The sequence below is a fragment of the Egretta garzetta genome, unplaced genomic scaffold (assembly GCF_000687185.1).
Source record: "Egretta garzetta isolate BGI_Z169 unplaced genomic scaffold, ASM68718v1 scaffold447, whole genome shotgun sequence".
Lineage (NCBI taxonomy): Eukaryota > Metazoa > Chordata > Aves > Pelecaniformes > Ardeidae > Egretta > Egretta garzetta.
In genome coordinates, this window is record NW_009260397.1 from 2,263,258 (window position 1) to 2,284,593 (window position 21,336).

General features: G+C 50.3%; 1 protein-coding gene across 1 annotated transcript in view; it reads right to left on the minus strand.

Moving 5' to 3' along the window:
* NCOR2 (nuclear receptor corepressor 2) overlaps positions 1-21,336 on the minus strand; it is a 188,012-nt gene that overhangs the window by 163,761 nt on the left and 2,915 nt on the right. Inside the window, exon 3 of the mRNA XM_035898548.1 lies at positions 7,575-7,702. Coding sequence (XP_035754441.1) covers positions 7,575-7,702 — 128 coding nt within the window. The remainder of the gene's footprint in view (positions 1-7,574; positions 7,703-21,336) is intronic.

Below are 21,336 nucleotides of genomic sequence, written 5' to 3' on the forward strand. Positions count from 1 at the left end.
GCAGTATTACCAAGAAGCTGCTAATTGACACAGGACAGCTCTGAGACCTCTGCAGTTGTCAGGAACCCAACCCGACACAACTGCTACGCTCAGAAAAAAACCCATATATTTTTAAGATAAGAGCACCACTCAGCTTTACAAAGGCAGTTACTTACAGCAAGGCAGGGGCCACGCTGGGGAAAGCAGCTGCAATGTTATAGGGTGCTATTTTATTTCCATTTCCACATCCATTGGAACTGCTATTAACTTTATCCACTGGAATTTCCAGCCGCTCCCGAGATCGCTTTGCCTGACGCAACCTGCTCAGCCTGTCCTGGCTGCACATACAAATGCTCTTGCTTGAAGCCTTCACACCTTTCACTCTTTACATCCACACCTGCAGCGAGCTCTTTACAAGAGACTTTTATACAGCGATGACGTTGCTGTCAGCATAAAAATAGCCCTGCCTGAAAAACCCTCCCGTTACACCGAGTTTGGGGTTTTGCTGCATTTTCCAAATAGTTCCCACCTGGCTGGTTTATTCCAGATGCCTGCGAGTTATGCATGATTAAATGAAATAAACCAAATGCCAGCATTAATTATGAAGCGGGGCGGGTTAGTCTTCACCTGGAGTCCTTCGCCACAAACACTAAACCGCTTAAAAGCAGCAGAGCGGCGTGAGATCTGCTGACACACTGAGGCTGGGTGCCCGGGGCTTGGCCCGACATCCAGCCATCGGCACACATCTCTGCTTTGGGCAGGCCTGAGTCCAGAAGACCAAGACAACCCAAGATTAGACCTTTGGTTTATTACTAATCTGACAAACTAATTGCACCCTACCAGCTGCAAAGCCGCGTTACTCGTTCACCGGGGCTGTTTCCTCAGCAGACTCACACGGGGTGTTAGCAAGGTATGAGCAGCGAAAAATGCTACAGCAAGCGCAGGGCACCGGCAAGTCACTCCAGAGCGTGTGGGTCACTGGGGCCTGGGAAAACATCTTCTGCTGCGTTATACCTACACCAGAACCAGCTGAGCACACAACAGGCTGAAAAAAAGGGGTTGACTGCTAGCTGGGTATAGAGGAAGCGGAGAGCATCTCCCTCCCGGGAGAGAGGATCAAATGAGACATCCTGAGCTGCCCTTGGGGGCTGTAAGAGCAGCCCTGAGGAGATCCAAATGGACCTTACCTTTATCTTCTTTACTTTGCTGAAACCAAATCAACAGACAAGTACGAACTTTTCTGGAGGTCAAAGAGGACCAACTCAACCCACCTCAGGAGCACACTGCCCGGCTCTTCGGAACAGAACAACCCACCCCTGCTCTTCAAACCTTCCTGCTTCTCCATCAACTCAGCAGCAGTAGGTGACAGCAGGAGGAACGACTGCTCTTCTGCAGTATCCAGTGAACCCAGCTTGACTTCACGGAGACGTGCCCCCTACACCAAGGGCTCAAAACACCAGCAGCAACTCCAAGGCAGCTCCCACCAACTTCCCAGCAAGGGCACATTTTGCTCCCATCCACAAATATTGTTCCCTACATCATGGGGCCAAACAACATAACCAGGCTGGAAAACTGGCTCTCACTGACTCTTGGAACCAGAACCAAGGTAAACTATAGCCTCGCTGCAGCTGTTTATTTCCTCTGGCTGAGATGGTTTGGTGGGAAATTGTCTCCAAAAATAAGTTTAAAAAAAGTCTCCAGCCCCCACAGGTACAGACAGATAATAAAATGCTTTTGAGAGCAAGTAATATAGAAAACTACTAGTGTCAAAGTGAATTATTTATAGCCAACGCTAAGATTTATCAGATGTTTCAGCAACCCCTTTACAGCTAATGATAGCCAGAGTGGGAGACTGGGCAAATTGAGACCTGTTAGAGAGAAACTGGAGGGTTTGTAGGAACAAACCCGCCACCAGGCAGCTAGGAAAACATGTACAAGGCCAGCTGACATATTCCCTCTGTCATATAGGTGGAGAGGGAGAAAAAAACATCATGACTTAACAGCAGAGGCCATGGGAAGAGCAGGCTGCCTGGGTGGGAAGGTGGAGCTCCCACGCCCTCAGCAATGTCTGCCAGCAGCAGGATTGAGTCTTCACAAGCCAAAGGTGTGGGACAGCCTCGAGCAGGATGCTTAGCTCACCACATGGGCCAGCTCAAGGACTCCCAGGTCTTCGTGAGGTCTGACTGAGCGCCTGTCACCAGGCAGTCCCACCTGCATCCTCGTGATGCTCCAGCTGTGCATTCCCATGCCAGGGCAGGTAGCTGTGCCTCCGCCGCTCTGCACAACCCCCTGAGCCAACTTCTTCTAAGCCAGCTGCAATTTAGATGAGAGCAGATGCTTTACCTAAAACTTGCATATTGAAGACCCCCATACACAGAGCCCGAATTATTCACGGACAGGACCGGCAGAAGCTTTAACACCGTGCCACACAATGGCACTGCCTCACTCAAGAGGAGAAGGAATATTTCTGTCTCTCCACAAGCTCCCCTACATGCTTTCTCCAGGCATCCAAAACCTGGAGCCCCACAGGAAAGCCCTCTTGGCAGTCCTGGGTGGCTGAAGCACTCCCTGAACTAACGGCTTCAGGGACATCCCACATTTCACCAGGCCCGCTGCATACATTGCAAGATCAACTTTCCCCCCCCCAGAATAAATCTGGTTCAAGATTATGCAAGGGAAAGTTGCTTCATGAACTTTTACCCATTCATCCCAGCCAAGGCAAAGCCTAGGTTTCCCCTCACACCTCCCTGCCAGGGCACACTGGCCCATTCCACAAAGCCTAGTGTCTTCCACATCTCCTCCGCAGAGCCTTGGTCACTCTCTGTGCCCAGCCATGGGCATGCCCGCAGCCCACGAGGCTTCTCACCAAGTGTCCACCAGCATCTGCCCTTTCCAGCCATTATTTTCCCACGCTCATTTATGGGGAGGAAAAAATGTGGCTCCCAGAACATCATTTCAAGTGTGAAAAGACACAAAGATGTATGGTTGTAGGGATTTCACCCGCACCACTGCTCGCTCCTGAGAAAAGAGTCACCTTTAAAAATGGATACTTAATTAAAGACCATAAATAAAATTAGATTGGTCGCGCTGTTAACTCGGGAGCAGTTGGTGCGATTTGGCCCAGCCCAGATGAAGACCGAAAGCTGCACATGATTTCCAGCAGCCACGCACACCACCCTGGCTTCCCACCGCTCCCCGGGCTCCTCGGCCAGCAGGATTGATCACATTCAATAAGCACAGTAATTAGACCTGCTCTCATACTATATTGCACATGGCTATCTCGGATGGCTGCAGAAACACAGCAGCTGCTTAACGTATCCTAAATGTCATACTCCAGATCAACGCCGGGCAAATTCTTCAAACTCCTCATGACTGCTAAGCAGAAAGACTCCAAAAAAGGAGCATGGTCTCATGAACTGGGAAAATAATCTCCTATGAAAATAGTGACTCATCTCATTCTGGATAGAGGCAGAATATACTGTGTTAATATGCATACCGCTTATTTACAGCCACGTTTTCTGCCAGAGAAGCCATTATCCACCCCAGCATTCCTGTGTTAATAAGGAATCTTGCTCTGAAATCGTAACACTTATAAAAAGGCAGAAAAATCTAATTCCTTGATTTTTCAGACCCCTCAACCTCACTGGCACCTGCCATTTAACACTCAACCCAGTTTTTCCTCACTTCTTTTGCAGACCAAAATATATATAGAAGAGAAAAAAAACCCTAATCCTTGTCACCTTGCCAGGACATTCCTCTGCAAGTATTCACGGTACGACTTGTACCAACAGCAGATCCTGAAATACTTCTCTTCGCTCCTGCAGTCCAGTTGGCACAGCCAACCGAACAAGCTAAGGGGAAGTCTGTGGATCCTTCCAAGAAAAAGCCTGCTACCAAAAAAACCATCAAGGAAAGCAGCACATCCCCACAAAGGCAGACAGCGCCAACTTCCCCTATAGCAACAGATTCAGAGTGGTTCAAGTTTTCCTTCCTTCTTCCAAGCCAGAATTGCTGCACAGGGAGTTTGAGCCTCTACCCATCCACCGAGGGGTGATGACAACTCTCAAGGCTGATGTCCTTGGAGAAGGGCAGTCTGCAACTCCCCAGCAGCTCCTGCGGGACTGGGCTGCCCAGGGTGGGAAGCAGGGGAAAGCAGGAGGCACATCGCCCCCAAGGGAAGAGAGCCCACGATGCCGTGACACTTCAGGAACTGGTTGTCCCCATCCTGCCTGACTCACCAAGGCTCAGACGTGAGGACGACCAGCTGCCCGAGCCTGACATTCAACAAGCTTCTTGCTCAGGGAGCCCCAAAATGTGGGGCCATCTCAGCACCCCATGCCTTCTAGCAAATTACCACTCAACAGCTTTTTGCCACCAACACCCGATTTATGCCTAAAACACTGTGCCCATGGTGAAATGCTTCGCCGCTTGTTCCCTTTTCACCGGACCACAACTAACCACCTCCCTGGTGGCTACAGCAAAACTGCGGCCAGGAGAGACAGAAAACCTGCAAAGCTGTAGGAATACTTTCTAAGCAAGCCCAAATTCTTTCTGCAAAATTTAAAGCATCCGTGGGGTCAAGCCTCAAATGGCATCAGCCTTGCAGAGGTTTTAGAGATCTGCCCAAGGTGAAGGCAAAGCCAAACTGGGGGACAATGCCCCAAAACCAGCAGAGAGTAAAGTGAATCCCTACAGTTTCCAGGAGAGGAGGGCAACAGTGGCCACCCACTGGGTAGGTGGGCTCAGGGGAACCGTGACGGAGCAGCCCGAGGGCTGAACCATGCTCTCTGGCTGCAGGCATGGCTCTGGATCAGCGCGAGGCATGGCGATGGCAGAGCAGGGATGTCCATCTGGGAACACGCACAGCGCTCGACTGCCAGCACTGTCAGTCTGCCACATTCCACCTGCACCAGACTCACAAATTGATTTCTTTAAGGAGGGGAGTGATCCTGGAAGAGCATCAGTCACCACAACCAACAGCAGACAGGCTGCTTCCTCTGAACACCCGAAGCAACGGAGGATTGGAAGGGTTCCCCTTCACTGACACTTGCTTCAAGGGGAGGACCATCTCACACCCACCACCACCGTGTGCCAGGTGGGGTTTGAGGCAGGGAGCCAAGGCGAGGGTCTTCCTTTCAGACACAGCACACCCCTGTGCTTCCCTCTGTTCAGCCCCTGTGCCCACGTTGCAGACATTACTTGTTTGCCTTTGGTCGCTCCCTCCTCCCCAGCCCCTCACGGCAAGAGCCAGCTGCCGCTGCTCAAAACCATCAATCCCAGCCCAGGAACAAAGCCAAAGTGCTTACAGATGCACCCAGCATGAACCCGCCAAAGGGACTCAGCTGCAGAGATGGCTGCTTTCACCACCCTGCCTTGTCCAGGCTTTGCTCCATACCAGGCAGAGCCAGAGCTGTTTTTTGGGGTTGACATCAATGACCAACCCAACCTCCTCCAGAAGCTCCAGGGTCTTGGGCCTTGAGCCCCCAAGGAATCCTCAGGTGAGCAACCAAACACCCAAACGGCTCCCATTACCAACACATCAGGTGTTGTTTTAAAGCAGATCCTCACACCACAAGGATGAAAAAACAAAGCCCCCGTAGAATAGATTTTAGTGCTTAAAAGATGCAGAGAAACAGTAGTTGGCTTTGAAAAACGGGCGAACACCTCCCCATCCCCAACGCCACCCAGTTTGAATGACTTCAATAATTAATTACACTGGGTTGAAAATTTCTGCAGACCCCCCCCCAACCTGCATCCCCAGATGCCCAACAATTTTTTTTTAATGAGTCTGTATCCCAACATTCTGCCACAAGATGCCAACCGAACTCAACTTAAGCGGTATTTTTAGCTTTATTACCTGGTGTAATTTTTGCAAAAGTTCAATTTCTTGGATGTCACAGGGAAAAGGGATTAAATGTACGTTGGGTTTGTCACAAAAGATGTGTCTTTTTATAGCCTGCCAAAACTTCACCATTCAGGTTGAAAGCAAAGTAACCATGAGAAGCACTTGGATGTGTATCTAAACCTGACAATCTCGGTTAACATTTACCCACATCCATGCGACTGTCAGCGCAAAAATAAGTTTTGAGAGCCTGAAACATTTGTAAGCCCAAGAGAGATGCCCGGATGACCACACCAGATTAGGCATGTGGTGCAGCAGACACCAAAGCTTGGTTGGTCTGGTCTGGGTTTGGGTTTTTTTTTTTATTATATGGAAGGACCAGGATACATTTTTTTTAAACACCATACTCAGACCTTAAAACCTTCACTTTACTGGAGAGAAGGACTGGTTCTCCATTCTGCAAACCGTAAGTAGTGTGAAAAACAAAATCAGGCATGAGCGTGTTGCTGGGTCCTCTTTACCCATCTCCCCCAAATTTAGCTGAATCTGACCCACTTCCAACTTAACCATGTTACTTTGCACTAAGAAATAAAAGCACTGAGAAATCAAAGCAAGCCGAGGCAATGCAACATGCGGCAATAAATTACTAGTCATCGGAAGTGACATTACCCTCTGTACATGCAGGTGCCGCAGGCACAACCCAGGAGAGCACATCCAGGAGGGCAGATGCAAAACTAATTTTGGAGGCTGCTTTTTGCCTTCAGATTTTCTTGGGAAAAAAACCAAGCTGAATCCATCCCACTATTAAAAGTGGGGTCCTGTCTGCACCTATGCCCTTATGCATCCAGCACTCTCAGGTCTTTCTCCTGTCCCCTAACGATTCCTATTTTAGAGAAACAGATTCATCTCTCTGACTCTGCACTATTTTTATTTTTAGACCGACTAAGGAGTAAGCATAAAAAACCCCTACTTTGCATAAGTCTACTGTAGCAAGGCTCTTTATTTCACTTCCAGGCCAGTTTTTTTCAAAACTACTAAGCACCAAATGCAGAAGAGAAACTGTAAGAGCGCAGTGTTTTGCGACTAAACAGAGAGTGAGAGTGATGGCCTTCAGAACAGATCAGCTCCTGTGGTTAAAGCATCTACAGCGCTTCCAGCCACCCGGCGCATGCCTGAGTTGTGCCCAAAAACACCGCCAGCCTCCCACGGGAGGCTACGAAAGCAGTCGGCAACACAGGGAGAGCTGCGAGGGGAGCAGACAGGGAAAAAGCAGCTCGGAGAAAGTTGTGAGGGGAATGCACCAAGAGAAACAAACCCAATGAAAGCGGGGAGGAAGAGCAGAAGAGGAAGCAGAGATGCACAGTGTCAATGAGCTGTTCTCATTCCACCCTTCACAGCCTTGGGAGCCACAGCCCAAACCCAACCACACAGCTTTATTTCCTATGTTGAAGAAAGCTGATGCCACAGTCGCAGTGATGCGTAGCTTCACAGAGGTGAGGGGGGTGGGGTTTTTTGTTGGTTGGTGGTTTTAAGTTGTCTTTAAAACGCGTGACAGTCTAAGGGAAGAAACCAGAAGGCAAAAAGGTGCCACTTGCGTTAGCACAACGAAGCTAAGACTGGCACAGAAACTGAGCCGAGTCACAACATAACATTGCCCAGGTCTCAGAGCCCTCCTCTGCACCACAGCTCTGCGCAAAATACTTGCTGATGCAGTTGGGATGCCCATGGCTCGGGGGAGGCAGGGAGCCGGTACCTTTCATTGCCTGGCTGGAACTCGGAGAGCAGGGACGGCCTCCGCCGCTGCGGCTGCATGATAGACCCCGGTGGCAGGTGGGAAGCAAAATCCCTGGAATGATGCTGGTACTCCAACAGCGCGACGTCCTGCACAAACAAGCACAGAAGAGCTCATTAGGCTGGTGGCAACTTTCAAGCAAGCAGTGAACCCCAGCAACTCAGAAAAAACATGTACACACACTCCTCCTTGGAAGTACAGGGTGCCAGGCCACACAGCTCAGTGCTCCCAGTAACTCCCCCACCATGTTGGGATGGTAGCTCAGCCCCCAGTCCAGCCTGCCTCCAGCCTTTTACTGGGGCTGCTTGCAGGCTGGCTTCTGATACAGGACCCCAGCAAGCTCAGCCCAGGTGCCAAGCACGCACACGGAGAGTTTGGATCTAAGCAGTCCTCATGGCAACTTCAAATCCAAGAGGAAGAACAGGTAAGAAGAAAATGAAGAGTCACAGGATACTTTCAGCTTCAATAATCCATGCAGCAGTATGAAGAAAAAATATAAAAAAAAAAAAAGGAGAGAAATCACAAATGTTATCTTGAGAGTGTCCCTTTAAACACAGCTCCCCTGGGCTGAGCTCAAGGGGTTTGAAAGGACAGTTTGCTACTTATTATGTGTCTGTCCCTTTTGTTCCTTGACCCTTGGAGAGTACAGTACAGTATGTTCCTGATTTTAATTAAATAAGAAGCCCTCGTGCTCTGTGCCACAGACTGATTCCAGCAACAGTATTTTAGCAGCTACATTCAACTGCTATTTTTTATTTGCAGATAGATACTTGACCAGAAGACTAATCATCTAATTAACTGAGACCTTCAGCAATGGCATAGAAAGCCCTGCCACAGAATATCCCTGGTAACACTGACACACATTTATGTTAGAAGAACCAATCCCACCTGGGAGTCTGTTCTGAACACTTCTCAACTGGAACAAAAAAAGCTCCAACTCCCTCAAAAAGAGAAAAGACATTTCAGTGTCTTTAAAAAAAAAAAAATCAATAAATAAAATACTACGTGCATGCAGTTAGGGGTGTGGGTAAGGGACTCTCAGCCCTAAAAGCTGCAACAGAAATTATTTGATCTGCTGTAGTGAAGACTGACATGCTCCAGTACTAGGGAAGCTGGAGAAGTGCCCCAGCAAGGTGCACAGCAGGCAAAGAAATGATTTGGGAGCTTAAATAGCAACAACCTGCACCTAGAGACCCCCTCTCCCAAGCTGTAAATGAACAGAGCAAGCCCAGCACTGGATGCCACGCTCTCCTCCAGCCGGCTGCAGAATAGAAGGGAGTATCAATGTTCCTCTTTAGGACAAGAGGAAATGGCCTCAAGTTGCATCAGGGGAGGTTTAAATCGGACATTAGAAAAAATTTCTGCATCAAAAGGGTTGTCAAGCATTGGAACGGGCTGTCCAGGGAAGTGGTTGAGACCCCATCCCTGGGGGTATTTAAAAGCCAGGCAGACGAGGTGCTTAGGGACAGGGTTTAGCGGTGGGCTTGGCAGTGTTAGGTTAATGGTTGGACTAGATGATCTTAAAGGTCCTTTCCAACCTAAACAATTCTATGATCAAAGCCCAACATCTTTGGCCACCAGAAGGTAAAACAAGATGTTTGCATAGTAACTTTCTGAAAAGCCAGAAAGAAAAACAGAAATTGTAAGCACTCGGAGCCAAGAAAAGCAGATCCCCTACCCCACTCACACACAGCCTCTCTCACACAAAACCTGGAAAGGCCAAATAATCAGATGGAGGAGGAAAGGGAATGGCCACCACTTCTCCTTGTGCCTAGAAAGGTGCACCAGTTTTTGGAATGAGGTTCATTTCTCCCCAGCACCAGGCTGCGTGCTGCTCCTTTTCTGTTCTGACTGATCTTGGGAAACACCAGGAACCTCTGCCAACCCCAAACTCCTGGTCTCCACCTCCAGCCTGGACATTTCAGACCTCAGCCTCTGGGGCAAGAGGTGTCTTCAGACAGGTTCTTGCAACATAAGGAGGGCATTACTGGGACAGTGTCTACTCATCCTCATGAGGATGTTCTGCTATAAATCCAGGTGTTAAGGGAAGATGCTACCCTGTGATGCTGCTTTTTCTTCATCCACACAGGAGGCTCTGGGGGGCTGCAGGATAGAATAAGCCCTGGGTCCAACCCAATGGGACAAACTCAGACATCTGCAGTGAAGGAGCCCCTTAGCTCTTACAGCCCCAGCCAAAGCAGAATCGCTGCCCACAACAAGCTTCCCCTTCGCACTCATCCTGGTTTTAACTGGCGCAGGGGGGGGGGGGGGGGGTTAAAAAAAAAAAAAAAAAAAAAAAAAAAAAGTAATGCAGCTCCTGACACCCACCTACAAAACAAACACACCATGTCTGAGAAGACACACCAATAGCCCCACAAGCAGGACTGTCACCTTCACCTTCTGTGGGCGTATAAACAAGAATTACCCGTCTGGGAGGCTCGAAGGCTGTGCCCTTGAGGAAAAAATAATAATAATTAAAAAAAAAGGCTCTTGCATGTCCCGAGAGCCATCTGTTTTTCCTTTTCCCCTTGCCCACACTCAGCTGAGCTTTGCCTTTTCCTCCTATAACCCCCATCAAAAAATCACTGGTGGAGCTCAGAGCTTGCTGGTGTGGCCTGAAGTCCCAGGGAAGCTCCTTATGCGGGGCTGTTAGCTCGGGGCCGGGAGAGCAGCCATGCCTCTGGCTTCCCTGCCGAGGGCAAGGCTGGTGAGCACCAGCTCCTGCTCCTCCAGACATTGCCCAACTCACTCTGACCTACTCTGCTTTGCTCACATCAGCATTCAGTTTTACCAGCAGAAAACATAACCTAAAAATTAGTGAGGAGGATTAAAATCAACAAATTTCTGTGCCCTGTGATGAACTGCCATAGGAACCACGGGAGACCTGGCAGGACATAGATGGATTAATTGCTCAGAAAGTTACTACAGTAAATTGCAGTGAGCTATGACTGTGTTTTTCAAAATGCAAATGCCGGAAAGGTTTACGAGCTGCCTTCCGAAGAAGCTTCAGTTTTGTTTAGCAGTGTTTTAAAGACGTATGCTGGGAGGCACCTTGCTGCCAGCGCCACGGCACCTTCCACGCATGGGCAGAGACGAGGGGGAGGCATCCAGCGGGCGCCATGTGAATTCCCCACCATCGAAGCACACAGCACAAGCATGATTAGTCCCCATCCTGACCTAAAATTTCTAGCACAGCCTTGGCACCTGCTCAAATGCAGCTATAAGACACCTGGAATAAAGCAACTAAAAAACTCTCCAGCCCATTGCTCCTTTTCCTCTCCATTGCTTCGCTGGTTTTTGCTCAGTTCTACTTTTTGCTCATCTTTTCCCTTTTCCTCTCTTTGCATCTCTTCCTGCCCTCTGCAAACCCTCCTCCTACCCCACCCCCCCTCAAATCTGTTGATGTGTCGGAACACGTTCTCCAGGGCCCTCAGTTCTCCCACTACCTCTGGTCGGGAATTTGTCCCTTTGACACCAACCTTCCTGTTGTCCCTTGTGGTTCAGGTGCTCCCACACAGATGTACTTTGTGGAAGTTCTGCAGAATTTCATAAATTCAGTAGATGTCATGAAAAAGAAATTAAAGAAGCAGAAAGACCATGGGTAGTCAGGGGTTCTGGCACATCAACAGATTTGGGGGGGGTGGGGGCAGGAAGAGATGCAAAGATGAGCAAGAAGAATTGAGTACATTTTCCACTTCTGTTAATAGAAATTAAGCTCCTTTACTCAGGCAAAGAATGGGGAATGTTTCCAAAACAAAACCATAGCAAAGCAACCAAAATCACTTTTGGAAGTCTCAAAAGCAGTGGGCCCAGGTCAGGAGCAGACTTGGCAAATTGTGGAAGTCACCCAGCCAGGAGAGGACGGTTGGATCCCTGTCGCTGGGAGCAGCTTGACATCCAAGTGCAGCAAAGAGGATGCGTCGTCTCCATCTTCCAGTCCCAGACATGCATTGCTCTCTTCGTCCTTCACAAGCCACCTGGTATTACACCACGCTGGATAGCTGTCCTGGCCCAGACCATCAGCCTTGCATGCAAGAAACAAGACACTTCAAAACCAGCAAGCCATATCTCCAAAGCTTAGGGTAAAGCCACCTAACTAAAATCAGAAAAATGACAAGGAAAATCTACATTATTCAGTTTCAAACTATGCACCTGAACTACCTGAGCACATCACCTGATGAAATCAAATCGGGGAGCAAGCTCTTCAGGGCTGAGACAGCTCAGCCTCACACTGCATTGCCACTTCTCCAAGCAACCAACTGAGAAGGGGCTGCGAGCCCCCGTAAGCAGAACGAACACCTAGCAGCGACGTGGGGCTGTGCGGCTGCTGCTTAGGAGGCGGGTGATGGGGAGCACAGACAAACATCTGCTGGTACCATCACCAGAACTGCAGCTCCTCATGGCAGAAGATTTCGGGTGCCCACAGCATAGCATACACTGCAATTCAGCAGTCAGCTGGAGGCCCAAGTATCCAGGGGCAAACTTCAGCATCTCACGTGAATGTGAATACTGCAAACCACCCCTGGCCTTTACGCAGGGGTCTGATTCCCTCTCCCTTACATCAGATGCATTTCAGTCGAAGCCTGGGAAGCCAAAGACAGACCTCATGACTGCTGCCTGCTGCGGCGACTGGCGAGGAAGGGTTTTGCAGGGAACACCAACTGGGGGTTGGACTAGATGACCTCTAGGGGTCCCTTCCAACCCAAAACATTCTATGATTCTATGAAAAGCAACCACCTTCTGCCTACACAACACCAGAAACCTGCCCTGATGAGAGCTGGCCCCAGCAGGTCCTTCTGAGCAGCTCCTGGCCCCGCACCACAAAAAGCCACTGGTGGGACTGAGCCAGCACTAGCAGCATCACCAACGGCTGACAGGCACCAAGAGCACCTACAGAGCCACAAATCACCCTGGCGGAGCAATACAGCACAAGGCCAACATTCAGATAAATAAAATGCTAAAAAGAGACAAAAGCAGCCTCATTATAATACACTTCTTCATGCAGCAGACTGAAGAGGCCCAGCCAGAGGTGCCAAAAGCGTCCTTCGCTGCCAGCGAGGAAGGCTGGACATGCCCACGCTGCCTCTGCCTGGGGGTGCTGGGAGGGGGAGCCGGTGAAAGCACTCCCAGTCTCAAGGTCTTTCTGTGTTATAACTTGATTCAGGAGCACAGACCACACCGTCTCCCTCCTTTTCTGGAAAATCCTCTGACCCTAAATAACCCGAGTCTATCAGGCTCATTTAGATATGCTAATCAAACTGTCTAAAGCCACGAGACTGAATGCAATATTACAGAAAAGGCCTTGGCAACACAAAACCAGAGACAGCCCTGTGGAATTTTTTGAATTTTTTTAAAGCTTGCAGCCTACTGCCTTACCTACCATAATGCGAAATCTTCTGTGCTGTCCCCTGACCTCAGGATAACCCCCACACTAAACTAATACCTGCATGCAGCCACGCAGCCTTTCTTCTTCTCTCGCTTTCTGTTTTGAACGCGTGCAACTTGCTGGTGCGCTTCATTTCTCCTTCCCCTGCCTGCAGCCGCCCGGGTCCAGGCTGCCCGACCTCTGACGAGGAGGAAGAAAGGGGGGGTTGAAAGCAATGCTGGAAGCACCCCTGGGCACTGACCCGCAGCACGCAGAGCCAGACAACACTGCACCACGGCCAACGGCAGCTCTGACCCTGCGCTCCCAGCTCCAGCGTAGAGCACATCCATATGGACAAGGTATCTCTCAACTGCTCCATCCAGCAGCTGTGCAAGAATTAACCCTGGAGGAGAAGACCCCAGAGACATGAGGCCTACAGAAAGGAAGCTTGGAGCTGGTCTTGCAACAGAAAGGCGAACTGCTCCTCCTCGGTTCCTCCCACCAGCAGAAAAACAAGCGCAAACGCCCAGTGCTTCTGGCTTCCTTGGAAAACAGCTCTGGAGCAAACCCGTGGAGACCTAGAGCACAGTCAGATGAACACCTGCAGCACAGCTCGAGCAGCCCGAAACATTAGATCCATCCCCCACCGCTTACCACGTCTTCAGCCGAGAAAGCAACCAGGAGCTCCCCGCTGAGTTTCGGTGCAAAGACAGCTTCGCTTAAAAACCACCGGCTCTTGTTTTGCAGTGACGCCGAGGAGAAGCGGTCCCGGGGTCAGTCACCACATCCGCCAGCTGAGCCGGCTCCCCGGCAGAGGGTGGCACTCGCGCCAGCAGCTGCCTCTAATCACAGCATCGGGCACAGGCAGCGCCTCACCTGCGGAGCTCCCCGGGCACAGGAGCCCTCGCCCAGCTACGAGCCATTGCCCCACTCTGTCCCCGTCACCTTTTGCAGGCAGGCAAACAGGCCAGGGCACCGCACACGCTCATCAAGGAGCAAATCCCAGCTCCTTGCCACCTCCACCAAAGATTAGGTTGTGGGCTGTTCGTTACGAACTCGCCCAGCGTTGTATTGCGAATAATTTTTATTTCTTAACAACATGTGCTATTTCTGCTGAAGCACTCCCAAGCGTTTCGCCTAAATGAGGCAGATTAATAATGGCGTGGTCCAAATAGCGAGCAAAAAACAATGCCAAAGCATCCCTATTTATTTCACGATTTATAAATCGTCCCTTATCTAATTTCAGAAGAGGATGCCTGGCCCATTCCTACTGCTCGTCAGCAGCACATGTGCCATTCTGGGAGCTCCTTTTAACCGCAGGGGAACTGATGGGTGAGGGCAGTGGGGCTGGTGCCCCCACGAACCGTGGCACTGGTGGCACACAGAGCCAGAGCTGGGCACTTTACAGCTGCTGCCCTGGCATGTCCCACTCTCCTCTCCTCCCCCCAACAACATCCCGCTGGCTCTGGGGGATCTGGGAACCTTGCTCCACCCCACGCCTCACCTTCATCCTGGGTGTCCTGGTTTCCTCTGGTGTTTCCCTAGAGGAGAGGTGAGAGCAGCTGCAGACAGCAGTGCCCAGAGCAATGCCTGCACCAGCCACACGCTCCATCCCGCTCCTCCTCCTGCTTTTCCGCTCGTGTTTCCCCAAATCAGAGAATGCCCTGTGCCTCTGATGCCCAGAGCTATTCCCTATACAACGATGATGGCCAGAGGGGACACACAAGTCAGAGCGGCCCAACACGGTGGCCAAGACTTGGCCGCACAGCCTTGGACTGCAAAGCCACCCCGTCCCCCCAGGAAGCACTTGGCAGGTTGAGCTTCCCACACGCCCAGGAGCACACAGCCAGCACGGAGCAGTGCGTCCCAACTTGAAACGTGCAAGGGCCTCGGACTGTCCAGCAATTAATTCGTGCACTAAGCTGCTGCTTGAGCCCCTTGATGATGCAACCCTGGCTGCAGCAGGCGCTGGGCTAGCAATCAGTGCCACCTGCGAGCCAGGCAGACCAGCTCTCTAGTCCAAGGTGGGGTGGCCAAAGCAGCCACCACTCCAGCGGCTTTGCTGGAGACAGAGGATGCCCCCCACCCCTGCTCTGCACATCCTGAACTTTGAAAAAAGAAGTTGCTTTACATCTCTTTCTGCCAGCAGCAAGCGTGACCTATTTTAGCAATAAAAGGAAAAGCGCTCTGGTGCCTTGGTACCCCCTGGCACTGGCAGCACAGCAGATGCTCATCAGACCAAGAAACGCACTTTTTAGCCTTTGCCTGGAGAAAATAATTTTTCTCAAAGCCGATTCAGGTAAGAGGAAGGGGGAAGGTTTGGGAGGAACCAGGGTGGTCTCTGAGCCATCGCTGCATGAGGGCTGCGAGGGGATGAGCATGCCCATCGCCCTCAGCTGCCCCGGCAAAGAGGAGCCATCCTCTGCTACAGAAACCTCCACTGAAGTGCAAAGGAGGTGGTTATTGATCAAAACAGGTTGTCCACAAGTACACTGCTGTCTGCCCAACTTCCTCCCCCAAACCCTGGGAGGAGCTCACTGCAGATTTAAGAAAAAAAAAAAAAAAACACCAACCATAAACCAAACAACAACTCCTCCACAATCAGCTCTACTGTTGAAGATAAGGTCAGTAATAAAAACCTGGCTGAATACATGCATTTTTATCTTGCCTACGGGGATGCAACATGTGCTGAAAAGACAAATGCCCTTATTGTTTCGACACAGTCTCATTGCCATCCATCTCTCAGAAGCTGCTGACTTGGCCTTTTGTTTTAGGAGGTGACCGCACTGCGCGTGGCCCCTTCTTGGAAGGCATTGATTTCTGCTGCCATCCCCGCACTGAGGCCACGTCTGCTGCCAGCACCATTAGCGTCCGTACCAGCTGCACAGTAATGCATCCTTCCCAACACCCTCTCCAGCAAACTGGGGCTGTCAGCGGCATTTAGCTGTCCCGTCTGAATATGCCATTCATGGAGAAGAAGTCACGTCTCGGTGGGGGCAGCTCTCAGCTGTTGTGGCTTCCCAGTCATCTGACTGGTGCCTGGTGCTGGAGCCAGCCGCCAGCCAGAGGTGCCCGCAGAGCAGCCCCACATCCATTACAGTGCTGCTTTTGAGCCTCTCTCCATCACAAGACTTTTGTCCCAGTCACATCCAGGCGCCTTTGAGCTGGGAATGACCCGTCTGCCCTTCCTCCCTTCCCACCACGCCTGGTGCTCTGCTTCCTGAAGCCACCTGTGGTCACGAACACCCACGTGCAGTGGGCAGCTCTCTTTACACAACAAACCCAAAATTTCCGCCTTAAAAGCACCAGGTCATTTTGCTCATCATCGCACCTCTTCTGCAGAGTAGTCCCCCACCATCTCCCACCACACATGCTCCCACACAACACCCCTAACCTATCTGCAGGTCCATGTAGGACCCTTTTGTCTTTCCACATCCCCCGCTCGGCTCCCCTACACTTCCTTATGACTCCACAGCAGATCATTCAGGTCAAAGAACCTGACTTGCTCAGTATTTTGAATAAAAGTGGTGACAGTGACAACCAGCAAAAGCCCCCAGTCTTGCAGAAGGTGTCTCCAGGGGCTGGTGGGGCAATGCGGGCAGTCAGGCTCACAGTGCAGGCAAAGGCTTTACATCTCAAAAAGTGGCTTTAGTGGGTCTCTAACTTTGCAAAACCACATACACAGCAAAAGGGTTTTTTCCCCTGTGGATTTACGATCTTGATCAACCAAAAGCAAAGCATCACCCTCTGCATCAAATCACGTCCAAAAAGCAGATTAGAGAGCAACCATAGAAGTTTAGAGTAGCTTGAAGGACTGTTTTGAATAAAGGCTGTATCCCAGAGAAAATAAGCTTTAAATACAAACTGCTGTAAGCCAACTCCTTCTTCCTGGCAATGGGAGAGAGACCCCAGGGCAGGGAATTAGGTGTCCTGTTCCTTCACCTCCATGCTCTCCCAGTCCCACAGCAGAAAGCCAATTTCCCCAAATCCACCGCTGAGCTGCTCAGAGCTCCTGCAATCCTTCACTGGCAACCTCAAGGTACTTCAAGAGAGAGATAGCGCCAAGTTCTCCTGATAGACCCGATCAGAGTCTGTATTTCCAAGGTATGGTTTTGATTTCCAAGTCATTCCTTAAACCATTAGCTGGAGCCCGGCAGGCAGAATTCAGGATGTGCATCTCTGGCACAAACCGCCCCCCGCTCAGCTGCGCAGCCGGTAGCAGGAGGCTTTTCTTTGTGCTCGGAGGTGGTTGGAGAAGGCTCTTCGCCTGGGGGATTTTAGCGTTTGGCACCGTAAACTCTTCCGTTCTGCAAGTTCCTGGAGCACCGACACAGACTGGCATTTTGCTTCCAGCAGATAAAAGTGTGAATGACTACTCCAAGGAAAACCAACACAGCAGCAAAGGCACCTTGCATATGTAATGCAAAATATGCTGCCTCTCTGCAGGCTTACCTGGCATCGCCTTGCCACATCACTGCGGAGAGGAGCTAGCTCCTGCCGTCTCAGGAGCTTGCATTTCCTGACAGCATCTTCCACAGCAGGACGCTGGATTTAACTTGCCCTGTTCAAACTGCTGGGAGGAGAACTCTGGGCCGGGAAGGCATTCGATTCCCCCCAGGCCACCATTTGGCTAGGACACCAAATCAACACACAAGTTTGCACCAACCTCTTGCCTCTAGTTCAGCAGACAAGGAAGTATTTATCACGGGCCAAGACAAACACGCGATCTGCCTGGGACAGTCCTGCACAAGTGCTGTTTTGCCAACGGGGAGTTTAATGAAGGAACTACAGAGCTGCTCCCAGACAGGAGAGGTGGCACGGGATGGGGCGTGGAGGTCTCAAAGCCGGAGCAGAGGGGTTAAGCTCACTTTGCCATCTCAGCTGAGCAGCGTGCAGGGAACAAGGCCAAACATCACACTGGCGGTGTGCGGAGCACCTCTTGTTTTGCGTGGAGGGGATGGTGCTCCCCAATGGGGATTCAAGTGACAACAAAGCACCAATTTCATTTGCATGTGCACGCACCCCAATCCTACCAACGCCCAAACCCGTTTCATCTCTCTCGTAGGTAAAGTGCTATAAGTGCCCCAAAAGCAGAAGCTGTTTTGGCACAGAGGCTGCTGCACAAGGACACCCTGTGTGCCCTGGCCCCCAGCACCTCCTGCAGCTGGTACCACCCTCCTGGTAACCCCAGCCTGCATCCAAAGCTGCATCATTCCCGTGGCACTGAAATGTCAGGGCCCTAACAGGAGAAGGATGGCTGGGAAGGAGGGCACAGCCACCAACTGGATCCACAGGGAAGGAAGAGAGAGGAACCCTTCTGTCCCCAGGGAATATTGATCATGAAGGTGCTTTAAAAGGAGAGGACGACTTGTGCTACACAGGGAAATTGATCTGTTTACAGAAAACATCTGCAGGTTGCCCGAAAATGAGCATCCTTCATGCCAAACTTGCCTTTGAAAGAGCATGAACTTGGGACACATTAGAAGGTTAAGAGCATAAGTAATATGGTTTTTCACCTTTAGCTAAAGGTCACAGAGCATTCAAACAATTCCTCTGTTCCCAAGCTGAACATGACAGAAGCCAACCAAGCACCCCAACATTACAGCCAATTAATATGGAAAACAAAAACATTTCCACTGCAGTTTGGCCAAGAACCACACAGTGCTCTTAAGAGAAGAAAGTGCTGATTATTGGTGAGTTTAGTTTTACCTAAAGGAAGTCAAACAAACCAGGACCTTTTTACCAAGCTTCCTTCTTCCCTTTGAAAGCATGCACACTTGTCAAAGTTTTCTTACAAGTCATTTTTTAGTCAGGTGAAATTAAATCTAGGGTCATAAAATACTGCACTGTTTTCACATCCAGCCTCCCTGATAGCTGCTGGGACCGGATGCCTTTCAGCGAGGAGGAGGAGGAGACCCCAATACAGATGGGAACCAACCTACTCAGCTGAAGAGCCTGTTCACCACATCACCCATCAGTGCTCAGGCTGGATCCGACCCACAGGTTCAGAGCCCTGCCCAAAGCTGGCACCTAGGAGTGAAACCAGCCAACAAACATCCTCGCTTGACCGGTACTGGATTTTCTCCACCAGTTCCAAACTCAGCAGTACCTCCTGGAACGCGCTGCTCGGAGATAGTGCCCATAGGTACAAAGCATATTTCTGTTTGTTCCCTTGAAACACGTCTTCTTCCCCATTTTCTTGGATACTCCCTTGGGTTTTATACAACAGGAGAAGAAAAATGCCCAAGCCTGCTTCCACTGCTTTCTGCCCCTTCACAACATCCCCTCTCACTTGCCTCATCTGTGAAACCAAACAGCTGCAATCCTTTAAATCACTTTTCATAGTGTCTCCAAGCCTAAAATAATGTCACGGCTCATTTCTGAGCTCAGTATTCCTGCCGCGCCGCATTTCCCTGGGTGCGACCGTCACAGTTGGACTGTGATTATTTATTTATATTATAATAGCATTTGCAGCCCTGCTGTGCTCAGCCCTACACACGTGCCCAGGAGGTGACCTAGGGTGTTTCCACCACCAGGATAAGGATCCCCAGACACAAACTCCCAGTTCTTCGGAAAGGATGTCGTGGAATGCAGCAAACCAGAACCAAAATCTAATTAGATGCAAGACATGCTAGTGTCGGGTTGGTTTTGGCCTCCTGTGCTTTCTTCCAAACAAGCTCTCACTGTGCAAACACACCCTGTGACAAAACTGACCTGGCCAAGACATGCAAGCAAATACCGCTGACTTTTAATATTAAACAGTGCAGCAACTTCAAAGCGACTGGGCTCTCCTCTCCAGAGCAATCCCACCAGAGATCAGCTCCAGCCCCAGAGCCATGGCCAGGTTCCAGCTCATGGCACGGCCGAGCAGGAGACACGTGTTTGCAAACAGCTGAGAGTGGCAGGGCAGATCATGCAGGGACACGCTTGAAGAAACGCTCTGCCTATCCTCCCGAGGAGAGGCAAGGTGCATTTGGTTTGCGTGGGGCTGGCATATTTCTGCCGAGAGGAGCCTTTCAGCTTTCCATTGAAAAAAAAAAAAAAATCTCAGCTCAGACCCCTCCTGCATCCAGACACCTAAAAGGTATCACATAACTTCAGAAGATTACACGCGGCTGTAAAAATAGCTCCTAGAAGAAAACGCCAGCAACTTCTTCCAACATTAATACGACAGAATAAAACCAGCATTCACTCCAGCCAGAGAGCAGGGCAGAGCCCCGTCTGACTTGCAAACAACTGCCCCGTTTGGTTCACTCTGCTGTTGCGACACTAAGGAGAAGTAACCAGAGTTTGCAGGAGACAGGGACTCACCCCCAAGGCTGGAAGCCTTTCACACTCTTCCAAAATCCGCCTCCACATTGGGTATTAAGCTTTCTTTGGTTTGTTTTCAAATCAAGGCTTTGCAACAATTGCAGATCATGCTCACCTGGTCCCATCCTCCTCCTGTTTGGGTTTCTGATACAAAGGGAACTGGGGTTTTCTTTTTGAAACAAATGCTCTCATTCTGTCCCACCTCCCAAACAAACATGCTTGCACCGATGGAAGCAAAACTCCCATAAATCCAACCAGGTCAGCATGTCTCAAACCCAGGATGAAAAGCTCCTTTGTGCAGAAGCACACAGGCCCCAAGCGATCTAGATGAGCCAGCTAATGCAGCCAAAAGCTCGTCCTGCGCCCTCCTTCAACGTTTCTATTTCAAAGCCTTTCCAAACTCCGTCTCTGCTCCCTGTGCCGTTCTGCTGAAGCCCAGCAAAGAGGACAGACGAGGGAATTTCAACCCTTCACTGACACTTTGTGGGTTACCAGGCTTTCAAGTCAAACCCTGAAATCTTTGCAGGAGGAATTTTACCATTCGACAGCCACCACTATCAGAATCGTTACCCCGAGATAAGGTCTCCTCACTGACTCGTGTTACAAGCACTTTCCTGGCTGTGGCCACCTCGCTGTAACCCATCAAGAAGCAGCTCCAAGAGCAGCCTTACCAGCGTGTGTCGCACTCCAGCACCTAATAAGATTCATTTAAGCACCCTGAGCTGACTAAAGCTGTTCCACTAAGCAGAGGTTTTTTCCATTAAGGGCTTAAGCCTCAAACATTCAACCATCCAGGATGTGCAAGCACAGACACAAGTGATATGGCACAGGAAGGAGAGTCTGAATCCAGGTGAATGGATTCACCATTGGAGCACCATGGAAGCTCCAGTGCATTCAGCAGAACAGAGCCAACAAAAAAAATCACCACCAGCTTATGGCTTGATCCAAGAGGAGACAAGTCTACGGGTCAAAGGTAAGAGGGAGAAAAAGCAGGGAAGGATAAAATGGAAAAAATCAGCAGTTCAGTTTTCTTCTCACTCCCCAGGA